The 14,799-nt window shown below is 43.7% G+C and overlaps 1 protein-coding gene across 1 annotated transcript in view; it reads right to left on the bottom strand.

Moving 5' to 3' along the window:
- Positions 1 to 14,799, bottom strand: part of WIPF3 (WAS/WASL interacting protein family member 3) — a gene marked incomplete at both ends in the record, with an annotated part of 64,310 nt that overhangs the window by 23,606 nt on the left and 25,905 nt on the right. The window contains one exon of the mRNA XM_084230599.1: positions 2,436 to 2,568. Coding sequence (XP_084086725.1) covers positions 2,436 to 2,568 — 133 coding nt within the window. The remainder of the gene's footprint in view (positions 1 to 2,435; positions 2,569 to 14,799) is intronic.

The following is a 14,799-nucleotide window of genomic DNA, read 5'->3' as shown; positions in this document are numbered from 1 at the left end:
CTTCTGGATCTCCACCTCCCATCCTACCCTTCTACTCAATGTCTTTCCAAACACCCCCGGCCTTGACACCCTGAAGACTCATGTGCCGGCTGGTCTGCTACCCCCTGTGGGGTCTACCCAAGAACTCACCATCAGCAGACTGCTCTGCAAAGTGACCAAAACAAAGAGACCTAAACATTGCCATTTAGTAGATGCCAGTGGGGATATCCGGTGGCACCTTGCAAATTATAAAACCCGAACACTATTGATGTAGAGTTGGCCCCAGGAGACTAGACAGAGAAAACCCACAGATTTAATTCAGTCAGCAATTTTAACTATTCCACCCCCCTCTACCCCCCCAGAGCCGGGCCCAAAACTGTAAGCAGAGCAAGGTCTTCAGAGATTTGTGCTTCGGCATCACTTCCTGCTCTGGCCCTCAGCTCTCACTCCCAGAGCCCCGCACGCTTCCCTGCTCCTCTTCCTCTCTGAGCTCCCGAGGAGGTGTCCCTCATTCCAGCCTTCCAGATGTGTGTGAGTACCAACTACGCAAAATGAGACAAAGTCTGGCTTACGAGAATTCCTGGCAGAAAATGTTCCAGCTGAAGCTAATATGCAAAGATACTCAGGGCGCAGTGCCCACTGGTGGGTGGACATGGCAAGCTGATTCGGAACATTAATATTCAGAACAATAATACATTCATATTTACTGCAATGATTAGAAGTAAGTGTTCTAATTAAATGGACTTATCTGTTCATTGGGCTTAATCAAGTAGATAGCGAGTCTAACCAGAAACTCATTTTTTTAAAATTATCAATGTTGAGAATACTTCTTAAAATAATTTGTGTATTCCTGTGTATTAACATGTAATTGCAGATACTGTGTGAATATTTTTAGGACTATCTTAGAGACTTACCGCATGTGTCATTTTAAAATACATGAGGATATTGATAAATAGTTTGTTATTTCAACCTCTGACAATTTTGAACGAATACAAAAGAGCAGGTATTATTATCTCCCCTGTTTTGTAGATGAACAGCCTCAGCAAGGTTCCTAGAATTGTTTGGGAGCAGAATCAGGGCTCAGCATGGGCCATCTGGCCCAAGCACAGTGCGACCTCTATTCTGTTATACTCTGGAAGACAGAGAAGCTGCAGTCTATGCTCCTGTAAGAGAACTCTGAATTTCTTTTTCCTTGTGAAGATCAAAGCTATATTTTTTATTGCTGTTTTAATTTTTCTCTCATTGAGTGTGAGGACTATGTTGACACAGTGTACATGGTCTTTAAATGTTACCTCCCAGTGGGTAGGCACAATGTGGTATGCCTACATAACAAAACACGGTTGAACAACATGGGGGTTGGGGTGCTGACACCCCCAACTACCCTAGAGGATTCAAAAATTTGAGTATGATTTTTGACTCCCACAAAACATAACTATGAATTACCTGATATTGACTGGAAGCCTTACTGATAACATAAACAATTGATGAACACACACCCTGTATTCCTGTGTGTTATATATTGTCTTGTAACAAAGTAAGAGATGATGTTATTAAAATCATATAGTACTTAACTGTGTTTATCGATACCCTAAGTTTACATAATCTATTTACAAGATGAATCATCTTTATCAGCAACTATATCAATACTGCCTGATAGGATATAAACACTGTAACTGTTATATGCTTTACTAACACTAGACATCAGAATGAAAGATAATGTGAAAAATAAACCCGTATTTACTCATCCATAATGACTCATGCACTGATAATCTCCAAAAAGCTTTCCAATGTAATTATTGAAAAAATCTGCATGTAAGTGGACTCTCACAGTTTAAACTCATTCAAGGGTTAGCCGGTATTCTTTAACAATAAAATGGACTAGAGTACTGTCACATACTACAACGTGGGTGAACTCTGAAAACAGTATGCTGAGTGGAAGGAGCCAGACAGAAAAGGACAAATATTGTGAGTCCACTTATATGCAATACCCAAAATATGTACAACCACAGAGATAGAAAGGACTGGGGGATGGAGTCATGGGGAGTGGTTACTAATGCATACAGAGTTTCCCTTTGGGCTGATGGGAATGTTCCAGAATCAGATAGAGGTAATAGTTCAACAATAGTGTGAATATATAAATGCCACAAAACTGAGTATTTTAAAATGGTTGAAATGGTGGATTTTATATTATGTGCATTTTATCACAATTAAAAAAGTTATCTCACCATGAAAAGTAATTGAAAAAGATGGAAGAGATGCTACAAACTGTCTGTGGACCAGACGGGAAGCCCCTGACTTGCTCACCCATGTGGACCGGACATTAAGCAGGTCTGAGAGGGCCTGCTGTGTTTTCTGGGTAGTAGCGTGGCTCCTGCCCTGAGCAAGCTGGGATATCTGGCTGAGCCTCAGGCAGCCTGGACTTGGCTCACAGCAGGCTGATCTGGCTGCTCACTTACTCTCGATTTGTGGGGCACTGCGGTCATTGATCTGCGTGACTTTGCGTAGGCGAGTTCCTTGCTGGATGTCGGCCAACAGTGCACTCCGACCTTTGGGATCTACCTTCCTCAAGCTGGGAGGATCTGCACTTAGCTGTAAGGGAAGCAGAGGAATTTGATTATAATGGCATAATTGATAATAATTTGCAGATAAGCCAAAACTTCTGTCTGCTGTAAAGTTCTCCCATGCTCTTCCTCTTCCTTGTCAGCCTCCCAGCACAATTCCTCAGGTTGATCTGACCAGTGAGTGACTTGCCCACCAGTCTTGGAGACTTACTTCCTCCCTGCTCACAACTGTCTCCCTAGGGACCTAGAATGGGCTCTCTGCTGTGCTCAGCCTTCCAGTCTTAAAGTGCCCTGAATCACAGCCCCTTTCTGCACTCTCCTCACCACCTACGAGACAGGACTTCTGTCTGTCCTGACTCTTGTTCCAGTTCTGAACCATCACCCTTCCTGGTGTCCCCAGGTCCCCTCTTGGACCACATCCTTTGCTGCCCCCAGTTTGATGACAGGAGTTGGTAATGTTGCCCTGTCATGCTCTGCGCTATCCTCCTGAGTGGCTCTAAGTGGGGCTCAGACCCCAGTTCTCATATCCTCCCTTCTGTCTTATAACTGAAGCAGATTCAGCCTGCAGGAACTGGTTTAAAGGGAGGGGTAGTGATCATGCAAACATAGAGCAGAGAACTGAACTGGGAGGTTCAAAGGAAACTGGAGCCCAGAGAGATCAGAAAACTGGGGGTGGGGAAGGAAGGTCAGAAATTTAATGACTGCCTAGCCTCTGTGCCTGGGTGTGTTACATTAATGCTCATGAAACTTTGTGAGCTTGCCCTGATTTTTACAGATGAGGAAACGGAGACTGAAATTGCTCAAGATCACAATACTAGGTTCAAACCCAGATTCAAATGCTCAGTTCCAAAGGCTGCATGCTTTCTCACTTTGAAGCAATGTGCTATGGCCAGAATAAGTAGTCCATGGACTACTAAAATACGCCATCCATGCAGTCGAGACTAATCTTTGTCCTAACTCTGTAAGCAGCACAGAAGTCCAAATGCTTCACTTCCATTATAACTTGAGCCGACACTTGTCCCCATTCATTATCAGAAGTAGGGAGCACCAGACAGAACATCTGAGTTGGTGGCAAATAAGAAGAGGGATGGGCTTGCACTGGAAGACATAACCAGAAGGATCCTTATCATGTAGGTTTATACTACATGATCTGAGAGCTGGATAAACATTTCTCATGGCAAGAAATACTTCCTAGCACCTGCTGTATAGGGAATACCAGGTGTTTTCAGCTTAAACATCATCGCTTTGAAGGTCTTTGCAAAACCCAAATCTAAATAACAACACCCACTGGTCTCCCTTGGGACACGATATTCTCTTTTCCTTTGTAGTTTTCAGTACAAGGCATAATTTTCCATTGTGGAAAATTCTTACCTGTGGTTATGAGGTTAAGGTTTATCAGCCTACATTTCTCTTTATCATAAAGAGTCCTGTAGGTTCTGCTCACTAATAATATACTTCCAGAGAGTAGAGCAGGACATGTCTCCATGAGACAGGAAGGGAAGGGTCCCAGGACAAGGACAGAACTTTGCTGTTCCTATGGGCAAGTTGGTAAACATGAGGTTAACAGATATAACTCTAAGCCCAGACACCTGCTGCCTTAAATCTCTTTGGCTCATTGTTTTTTGTTTTTTTTTTAAAGGATTTATTTATTTATTTATTTATTTATTTATTTATTTATTTATTTAAGCACTAGGTACAGTCAGAAGCTCAGGAGGGTGAGAGAATTCACCAGAGCCAGAGCAGGGAGCAGAACAGGCAGACGGATGAAGTACACTGCTGAGGGGAGCAGTGGGCGGCAGGAGAGGTCTGCGTGCCATGTGGGACCTTTGCCCAGCGGCCGGGGGTCAAACCGGCACTGCAGAGGCTGCGGGTAGCCCCACAACCCAGCGCTCAACTGCTGCGCCACCGGGGAGGCCCTGGCTCATTGTTTTTATTGCTATTTTTTCCCCTGAGACTGTGCATTCCTGAGCTATCTCCTCATAGCCTATCGAGTCCCCTGACTGCCACAGAAGGGAATGATGGACCCTGAGATCAGGCCAGTTCACACTGGGGCTGAGGGCATACATAATGCACGTCCCCTGTGACATGGTGCTGGGCGCCACACAGCCTCCAAGTCACAGCTGATGGGTGCCCACAATTAGCAACAACGAATGGACCACACTCGGATGAACAAATGGACTTTGGACCAAGCGCATGTTCCTTGCTTTCTCGGGCAAAAAGTTTAATTCCTCTCTTCTCAAATCCAAGCCCTAAAACCTATATAGACCTCTCATTCTGGCAACTCAGAGAGTCTCTTATACCCAGAGAAGTCTCCCTGGAGTTCTTTCCTTGTTGTTTTACTGATTAGTAAACACTAACTCCTTGTCTGCCCTCCCTGCGGTGTCTGTAAGGTCCTCTTTTCAATCTAGATCAGAGTCTCAAGAGCTCTCTCCTGGCTTTGGGAGGAGAGCCCCTTGGTTCCTAGCATGTGGGGCAGCATAGAGTGGCTGGTTCATTACCAGCTTATCTACTGTCCGGGTTGGGGATGGAATTGGACTAAGGGACCTCTGGGTCCCTTCCCCTTGTGCAGTGACACTCAGATAGACTTAGTAACTATTTCCTGGGTGAGTGAATGAGTGAGTGAACAATGAATGGCTGAACTAGACCCAGAATGTACAGTGCACTGGTCTTGTCCTCAAAAGCATGTGTGTGTCCTGTGGGACAGGACATACATGCAAAGAGTGAAGCCACTTATACAATGCAGCATTTGACTGAATGTCCATGTGAGTCCCACAAGGAGGGAGACCTCTGGGAGTTCAGAAATGGCCATATTTGCCAGGCTGAACAGACTGCAAAGAAGATATGAAACCTTAGATAGTCCTTGAAGTATAGAAGGTTTAAAACCCACGCTACAGCCATTTCTGTTGAGAAAATGATAAACCAGGTTTGCTGACTAGACAGTCACAGACTCGAAACAAAGGGAATTGTGGTTTTAGCTGAGTGTGCATTTTCACTGGCTGACTCTACGGGACTGGTGGTGCATGTTACACAAGCTTAGAAGGGTACAAGCTTCAACATCAGATTTCTATTGTCTGGAAACATGCTTTTCAACCCCCTGGAAGGGCTCATGGATGAGAGTCAACAACAGAACTATGAGCAAGAGCCCTGACCCTAATGTTACATCTGTGTTTTTAGTGTATACCCAGGGATTTCCTATACTGCATGTTTTAAGAAGACTGTGTAAGCCATTAATATCAATAACTCATCTTAAGCTGTAAGTTTTCAGATTATTAAAGTCTCCTCTCATTTTATTTATAAATAATTAATGACAGGAATAAGGGACCAACAGAAATATAACCAAGAGGGTATGAATTTTTTGTAAAAATCTAGCATGTTTGATATCCAGAGATTTGTGGGGGGGGAAGTGCTTTATAATCTTCCTAGTTACAAGATAAATAGCACAGTGAATTATGATAGTCAAAGTCTAAATCGGGGCTAACCTTGCAGAAGATGAGGGTTAAAATGGCATTTTTCTGTTTAAAGAAGCAAATAGAATGGTGAGCAAATCCATCTGTTATGATCCCTGGGAGCAGTGGGTGGTGGTCATCGTATCTAATTAAGACACAACTTTTTTATTTATTGCCAAAATGCATCCCCACTCCCTGACCTTGCCCATTCCAGGCTTTTCTGGTGAGGCTACGAAGAACATTTCATGTCCTTGGAATATTGATTTTCATCTTAGTATCTACTTAGCATAGCCCTCAATATATTCTTGAGATTCCACATGACTGAATGGTTGATCAATAGCTTCCAAATCAGCAGGAGGATGCGAAGAGTCACATCACATTTACATGATGCAGTTCAATTCTCTGGACTAAATCTCACATTCCTTCTCTGACTTTATGGCTTTCTTTGCGGTGACACTGTCTGCTTGGTGATTTCCACTAGAGGGCTCTCCCTCCCCTGATGTTAATATGGTATCCTTTAATCTTCTGTAAGGCAGAACAGTTCATGGTTATGGTGACCAGATATACTTAGGTTAAATGGTTTTCATACAAAAGGACATGTAAGGACACATCCATTCATTTGCACATTGAAGGTCGTATTACAAAATGACAGTTGTTTCTACTCTCCATCTGCAATATTTGTTAACAAACCATCCAAAATTTGCTTTCCTAAAAATCTACAATCCTAAGAAATCTTGTTACCATGGTCACGGATGCAGAAACAGGACAGATTTCCAAAATTCATTAGATCTTTTTATTCTATGAAAATCCTGATTATGGGCAGCTTTACTAAAAATATGATGGGAGAGGCAGTCACTCCTAGATACATTTCTCACGGCATATTCCACCAACCTCCACACTATACACACACATACACACACACACACACACGGAACCAAAACATTCTTTCAAAGTTTGCTCTTATTCTTTCTGGCTAACATGATTGTTGTGTGACAATTTGTTGGGTTCCACACACAATTTTTTGTTGACTCAGTTCTACAGCAAGCTTCAAGTGGAATAACCCTGACCCTATAAAGATGCAAAGCAGGAGATTTCCTAGTCAAGCAAAGACTGAAAAACAAGCCAACCAGTAAGATTAGAAGGGCAAAAACTAAAAGGCAGTCCTCACCTAGTCAAGTAGGGTGAGGATTCCATCCTGTCTGGATAAATTAGACAAGCTTTCCATGTATAATTTGGGGGATCCAGGGTGGCAGTCCAGCCCAGATCAAATCTTTGAAATGCATGTCCTGCTATTTGTCACCCTGTCACTAATAAAAATCTATCCTGTCCATACAACTCTAGCAGGTTGTCTCTCTCAAGAATGATCTAAATCGTATTCCAGTATTTCAGCTTCACAGACTTGGTATATATACACAATGGAATATTACTCAGAGATCAAAAAAGATAAACTCATGCCATTCGCAGCAACATGGATGGAGCTAGAAGGAATTATGTGCAGTGAAATAAGCCAGAAGGAAAAAGAAAAATATTGGATGGTTTCACTTATAACAGGAATATAAGGGAACCAAATAAGACATCAGTGTAAAAAAAATAACAGTACAATACACAACAAAGCAAAAACAGACAATTATAAACCAGAGACATACTGCAGGGGAGAAGGGAGAGGGATGAAAGGGGGAGAGGGAGGAGCACAGGGGACTGTGGTGATGGTGCACGGGTGCCTTGGGTAAGGAAATTCTGTGGGGACTCAATCTGAGGGGGTGGGGAGAAGCAAATATTGTTTAAAAATAAAATAAAATAAATGAAAAAAAAATTCAGCTTTGCAGTCTCCTAAAGGAGGCTTCTCCAATGTGCCTGTAAAACCAAAAAGAAATACCCAGGTTTCCAGCCTGCTCAATAGGCCAGCCCTCAGCTTCCTCCTGTCTCCTCCAAACTTGGGGGCAGACAGGTATCAGCAACCCAGGTACTCCCATCTCATTACCGATTCTGATTTCTAAGGACAGCCAAAATGGTATTGCCTCCATCCTGCTGATTCCAGGATGCCAGAGGTCTTAGTTCCCTTGGCCAATAAAAGGAAACGAAGTTTGATGAGAAGGAAAGTTGTTAAATGTGTCGACAAATTGAGGAGGGCAGCAGACTATTATCTCAACGACCAACCATCCTGCACTTTGGCAGAGGGCAGGGGTATTTTCTAGAGTTACAAGGGAGCAAAGGGAGGAGTGGGCAGGGCTCAGCGTGTTCATTCTTCCGACACGACACAAGCATCTGGTGATTTTGTTTGACACCAGCTTACTTTCGCCATCAATTCCTGGGGTCAGGAATTCTGATGCTATCTTTGTAGTGAAGCTCCTTTCCCTTGGAATGTAAAAAGGCAGGGTTTATTAGGCAGGGTTTTTTAGCCTAGAGGAAAAATTAAAGAAACGGGAGAGTATATCTGGTGGGACAGAGAAAGACATACTTTGTTGCTATATCACTGCAGCTACTCATGGAAACCTAGAGTAGAAAAATCCGGGATGGAAGTTATTACAAGGACAAAAAATGAGTGGGGTAGGGATGATTAACGAAAACAGGTTATGGAAGTTTCCAGGAAATCTGTGGTAGGGACAGAGAGGATTATCAGTCACTTAAGACCAACCCAACCTGACTCCAAGCCAGCTAATTTCACTGTAATTTCCTCAAAGAACATTGTAGAAGGATTCCTCTTGCTCTGGCAAAACCAGATCTAGTCCTTTAAGGCTGCCCACTGTGTCTCTCCTGGTGTCTTTCTTAAACTGTCCCTTTCAAATGCAAATCCATGCCTGCCAGTATCTATGCAGGTGGCATTTTCTTTTCTTTACCATAATAAACCTTTAAAATGCATGTTTTGGGCCTCCCCAGTGGCACAGTGATTGAGCGCTGGGTTGTGAGGCTGCCCATGGCCTCTGCGGCGCCCGTTTGATCCCCGGCTGCGGGGCAAGGGTCCCACATGGCGCGCAGACCTCTCCTGCAGCCCGCTGCTCCCCTCAGCAGTGTACTTCAGTCCTTCTGTAACAGGGTGGTCCCCAGGAAAGGGGGAGGTTCCCTGGCCCACCCAAGGGAGGGTGGAGCTGAGCAGGAAGAGGAGAAGCTGCAGAAGAGTCTGAGGAAGGAAGCAGGATGGAGCCAGAAGGAGACCTGGAGGAGGCGCATGGAGCCTAGAGATACGTGAAGAAACTGCGCTTGTCTTTTGGTCGTAGACTGGGTGGTACAGATGTGGGTGAGACCCATGGGGAGGTGACAATGGCAGCTTTTATCTTGATGTTGATTTTGCTCTTTTCCTTCCGGGCTTGTCCGGTTGTTTGTGACCCTTTTCTGTGGGTCCCCACTGGAAGATGCTTTAGACTTGTAGCAGGCTTTGGGGCCTTGTTCTGGGCCGATCCCATATGGATGGACTTTTACCCACGAGGGGACGGATAACTTTGGGTGCTTCATTTAGAAACTAGACTCTTTGCCTTATCTGTATTGTTTCCTAGTTTTATTAAAGATCCTTCCCATTAGTCTCATGTGTTTTGTGTTGATGCGGCAGATGGCAGAACCCATTTAGAATAGGCAGGTTTGCGGGGTTTGGGCTGCCCCTCTCCCTGTCCTATAACACTTCTGCCTGCTCTGCTCCCCGCTCTGGCTCTGGTGAATTCTCTCACCCTCCTGCACTTCTGACTGTACCCAGTGCTTGTATAAATAAATCTTTTAAAAAAAAATCAAATTAAAAAAAAATAGAAAAATTTATTTAAAAAAAATGCATGCTTTGCCTATTCATGCCCATGGAAACATCTTTTTCCTTAAAAAAAAAAACAAAAAAAAAACAAAACTCACCTTATGCCACCAAAGGGGAAACTGCAGAAATTTTTCTCAGAAGGACCTGAGAACGCCATGCACCAAACCCCAACATCTGAATCCTAACACTGCTATCTTTATGTAGGCCAACACAGATGGCCTGGGATCCAAAAGAGAGACAGGAAATATTTTCAGAATAACTCTCCTCTATCAGGCCTGATAAGGTGTTCCTATACCCCACGTGTATATAATAAATCAAGCTGTTCCAGAATAAGAAATAGTGGCATGTACCACTTTATGTCTCATTTTTAGAAATCCAGATAGGAATTAGGCTCTGCGGGCTAAAAGAATGGTTCCTCTAATCTCCTTCTCTAAAGCCCGGTGTCTTAAACAACTGTATACAGACTGTGGTCACACAGATGGAACACAGAGTTGCCATATAGGGTGCTACTTCGCTTATCTGGGGGTCAAGTGGATTGAGGGGCATTTTTGTTGGAGCTACAGACCATTGTTGAGTCTGGTACTATTTTCTACATCCATAAAGAAGTCCACCCATCAGGGTGTCATTTCATCTGCTGACACGGCCTTTGCTACAACATGCTAGCAGCCACCTCTTGCCCAAGGACCTGGAGGTCATTTCAGTCTCGTTGCGCTCCTGCATTCCCAGCAGCCTCTCCATCACAAACTTCTCTTGGTTTTTCCTGAGTAATTTCCTTGGAATTGGGCTCCTTTATTCCGCCCTTGCGATGCCCCCTCAACGTAGGCGACATTACCTCTGGATTCCATCACCTGGACTTCCTGCCTTCTTGCCCTCACCACACCAGAGTGATCTGTGTAAAGTCACGCCACTCCCGGTTGTGAAACTCTTGTTGATCCCCATTGCCTCTGGATCAAGCTCAAATCCCTTCACACGGCAGAAGGCCCTTAGGGACGAGGCCAGACTGGCAACTAGTCCTTGGGCATTCCCTACCAGGGCACAGGTCTGGACCTGAGCTCCAGCTAATCTTTCTGCTCTTTCTTGGTTGTTTTCCAGGAAGCCTCCTGATCCTGGAAGGCAAGGTGAGGAGCTCTTTTTTGTTCCTAGAGCAACATACTTATCTTTAGCAGAGCACCTGCCACCCAGATCAGATCGCTCCTCTCAAAATCTGCAGTGGGTGGGCCTCCCTGGTAGTACAGGGGTTAAGTCTCATAGCTACCAAGCTATTACCAGCCACTGTGGCCTGAGTTTGATCCCCGGCCAGGGAGCTGACCACATGGCGCAGCAGACCTCTCCTGTCCTACCTGATGCTCCCCTCAGCAGTGTGTTTCAGTGGATTCGCCTGTCGTGCTCCCCACTCTATCTCTGGTGAATCTTCCCTCCTCCCTCACCTCTGGCCTACATCCCAGTTCTTGTATGCATAAATAAATAAAAATAAATCTTTAAAAAAAAAACTTCAGTGATTTTCTAGCTGTCTTAGAAAAAGAAACTCAAAGTCCTCATTAATATGGTCTGTTGCGCTTGACCACATTTCTGTACAGTACTCTGATTTTACCTATTACTCTAATTTTACTGATAAATGCCAGCCTTTTTCTGCCCACAGCAGCGTAATAAAGCAGTTCTACTGTCTGGTGATCTTTTCCTAACAACAAGCTAGATTTCTGGCACTCATTTTAGCACCAGAGAGAATTTTGATTCCAACATGAATTCCTTTGCAAAGGAAAAATCAGAAGAAAAAAAAAGGAATACAAGATGTGAATGAAAAGAGTAGAAATGAAGACATATGGGAGAGAGAGAGAATTCTGAGATGTGCGCACACATCTCACGGGCTGACAGCACAGGTTTTAGAGGCGGGGATTAGAGAGTTAGTTACTTCAGGGACAAAAAATGAATACGGCAGTCACTGTATAAATAGTAGATCAGACACTGGACAAAAACATATCTTTAAGTAAATGCATGTGGGGTTTTTTTTGCATCTGTGCCACAGTAACATGAATTTGTAATTTGTAACTGCTGGAGAGAAGGCCTGAAAAGATAAAAAATTAGAAGAGCAACCCCATTGGTTAACATAATCCAATGGTTATTTGGGTTATTGGCATAGGGTTGGGAGTGTGGTCTCCCATGTGGGCAAGACTGCCAGGATCCTGTTCTTAGGGAGTGTGTGTGCTCTGTATATCGTGTGTGTATATATACAGACCTATAGCATCAATATCTGTACCTACATCTGTATCTGTATCTATATCTCTATATCGTTATTTTCTGGATGGGCCCCTCCAGGCTGTCTCCCAAACTAAGTTCCTACTATATCTTTGAGGCCACCCTCATTATCTGACTTCCTTCTCAAAATGCTCTAAGTGACCCTTCAGAACTCTGTACCCATCGAGAAATCGAGCCCAACTACCACAAGGAATTCTGCAAACTTGTTTTCTATTTCTTGATGAGATTTGCTCTAGATTTCTCCTGTATTTCTTTACTTCCAAGCCTGTAATCATGCTTCTGCCTCGTTTAGAATGCCCCACCCCACCCAATCCCCCATATCTGCCAAATTTTTCTTTTAAGCTCGACATAAAAAAAAGTTTGATTTACAAAATCATCTCTTGGTTTTTCTAAAACTTCTTTAACTCATCTTTTCCTCGTGCGTTGTGCAGCCCCTCCAAACAAGATGTTTGTAGTTCTCTGCACCACTACACACCTCACCAAATATTGTGGCTTTTATGTATTTATTGGCCTTTCATTTTGAGTGGGAGCTCTTAGTATCCAATATTGGAGCCATGCCCTTTCCTTGTACCAGCATATGTAACTTTTAATTTTTTTTTTTAAATCATGTGAGTAATCTATCAGTGCTTTGTTGAAGTAAACGCCATCTAAACCTTAATCCCTAAATCTTTGACATCTGCCTGCTCTGACAAAACCTGCTGGTGTGGGAAGAGAAGTTGCTACCTTTGAAGGTTACCCCACAGCCCTGGTTCTACAAACCCTCTTCCTGATTTTTATCCCTGGGTTACTCTCTCACTAGATATGGGAATCTCATTCCACACTCTCTCTTTTTGGATGCTGCCATTATTCCCAAGCCTTTAAGATGAAAATTTAAATTCAGAAAACCTTATTTTAAAACTTACATTGGACATGGAAATATCCTGTAAATTCAACAATAACAACAAAAGAGGCCAGCCCTGCAAATGTAGGTCCTGACACTAGAAATTGCTGATAAATAACATATACTTCGAACAGTGTCTCAAAAACGGGTTGAAGTTTCATATCTTCTGTTGCTTTTAGACAAAAATTACTACCAAGAAGAAGCATGCCATGCAACCCAGCAAATGAATTTGCAAACTAATGAGATAACACTTATCAGACCCACATTCTTCTTTCCGTGAAAGGCTTTCTCTCATTCATCCCAGCCTGGAACTTCAAAGCTCCCAAAGGCTCCAGCCTCACTTTCATTTGAAACAGCAACTTTCCCTGAGACCTGGCTCCTCTCTAGTACTTACATGGAAATAATTTTGGAGTGTGAGTGATGGTGCTGTAACATGCAAAAGGTGACAATTTCAATAACAGAAAGAAATGGGAAGACACTTTACGTGTATTAGTTCATTTAAAGGGCACTTGAACAACCCCATGGTGTTGTATTATGTCTAGTTTACAGACATGCAAGGAGGGGAAGCAGGTGATCATGGCCAGTAAGTGGAGCGCGAAGAGGTGAGCCCAGCTCTCATACCACCACATTGCACAGCAACTCAGGAATGACATCAGTCAGGGAAACAGTGAAGGCAAAACCCAGGAAATATGTGCAAACCAAAGTAGATGTTGCTTCATAAGGAGTGTGACAATCAGACAGGACAGAGGGGGCAGGGAAGGGATGTCAGGATGAAAAGAAGAGGAGGGGAGTGAGGAAGAGGAGAACAGGAGGGCAGAGGTTGTCATTTCTAAGAAAGCTGGGGCCTGAGGAACAAAGTGCCGGACTTTGCCAGGGTCAGAAAGGACGGCCAAGGTTGAATGATGGACTCTGAGAACAGCCTGATTAGTGCATTAAACGTGAGCCAGCAGCCGTCTTGGCAGGGGAAGACTGAGAGCACTTAAAATGGAAACTGTGCAGAGTAACCCTATGCTGTGGGGCTGATACCCTCAAATGTAAATAGCTTGCAGCTGAAACTCCCTTGTCAGGTAACACAGAACCTCCCCTGGGCCAACCCTGCTGGTCCACGGCCCCCCCTACTCTCCTTTCACATCTCCCTGCTGGCTGCAGGGTAAAATGCAGGCTTTTCAGCATTTGGCCTCTCTTTGTTGATTCTGATGGAGATAAGAATTATGAACAGTACTTAAATATGAAAGGAGGCAAAGGTAACAAAAATAACCAAAAGGGGAAAATTCCAAAATTTCTAGGAAGTTCAAGATGTTTTCAAAATACTGCACCTATTATAGAGGATAATGTAATTGGATCCAGGCTTTCTAGTCTCATAGTTGCTTTTCTCGGTCTTTTGCAGGGGAACAGTAGAGAGGACAATAGAACCCTCTGGGTTGGACTTGGATTGGATTCCAACCCTCTCTGCTTTGGGACCCTAATTTACCAGACCGTTTCTGCTAAACATATATGCTCTGTAAGTCATCATTCCCCTTGGATTCAACCCAGGTCTGGACCCTATAGATGAGAGTGGCAGATTCTCCCTTCCCTATCTGGCACATAAAGAGTCCTTTGGTCTGCAGTGGGTCTGCTTTGCCCCACCTAACATCTCTGTAGGTCCATGATCTTGACATCATTTGTTTTTCCCTAGACTTCTTTTGGGATACCAAAAGTTGGGATGCCAAAAACATATTTCCTGACCAATTGTTAAGAAGTGTGGTGTAGAGGAAAAAGTTGAACTCAAGGGTTAGTTTTACAATTTACAATTCTGTTTTAGCTGGATCTTCCCTTAAGGAAGCATCTAGGAACAGTTTTCTAGTGGGCAGTTTGCAAGTGGTCTTGGTAGAGTATGTCACAACTGGAGAGGCACATCAGCCTTCCATCAGTGAGAAAAAACACTTCCTTGCAAGTAAAAGGAGGGAT

This window comes from Talpa europaea (assembly GCF_964194135.1).
Source record: "Talpa europaea genome assembly, chromosome: 3".
NCBI lineage: Eukaryota > Metazoa > Chordata > Mammalia > Eulipotyphla > Talpidae > Talpa > Talpa europaea.
Note: the sequence above shows the minus strand (reverse complement) of the source record. Positions and strands in the feature narration are given on the sequence as shown.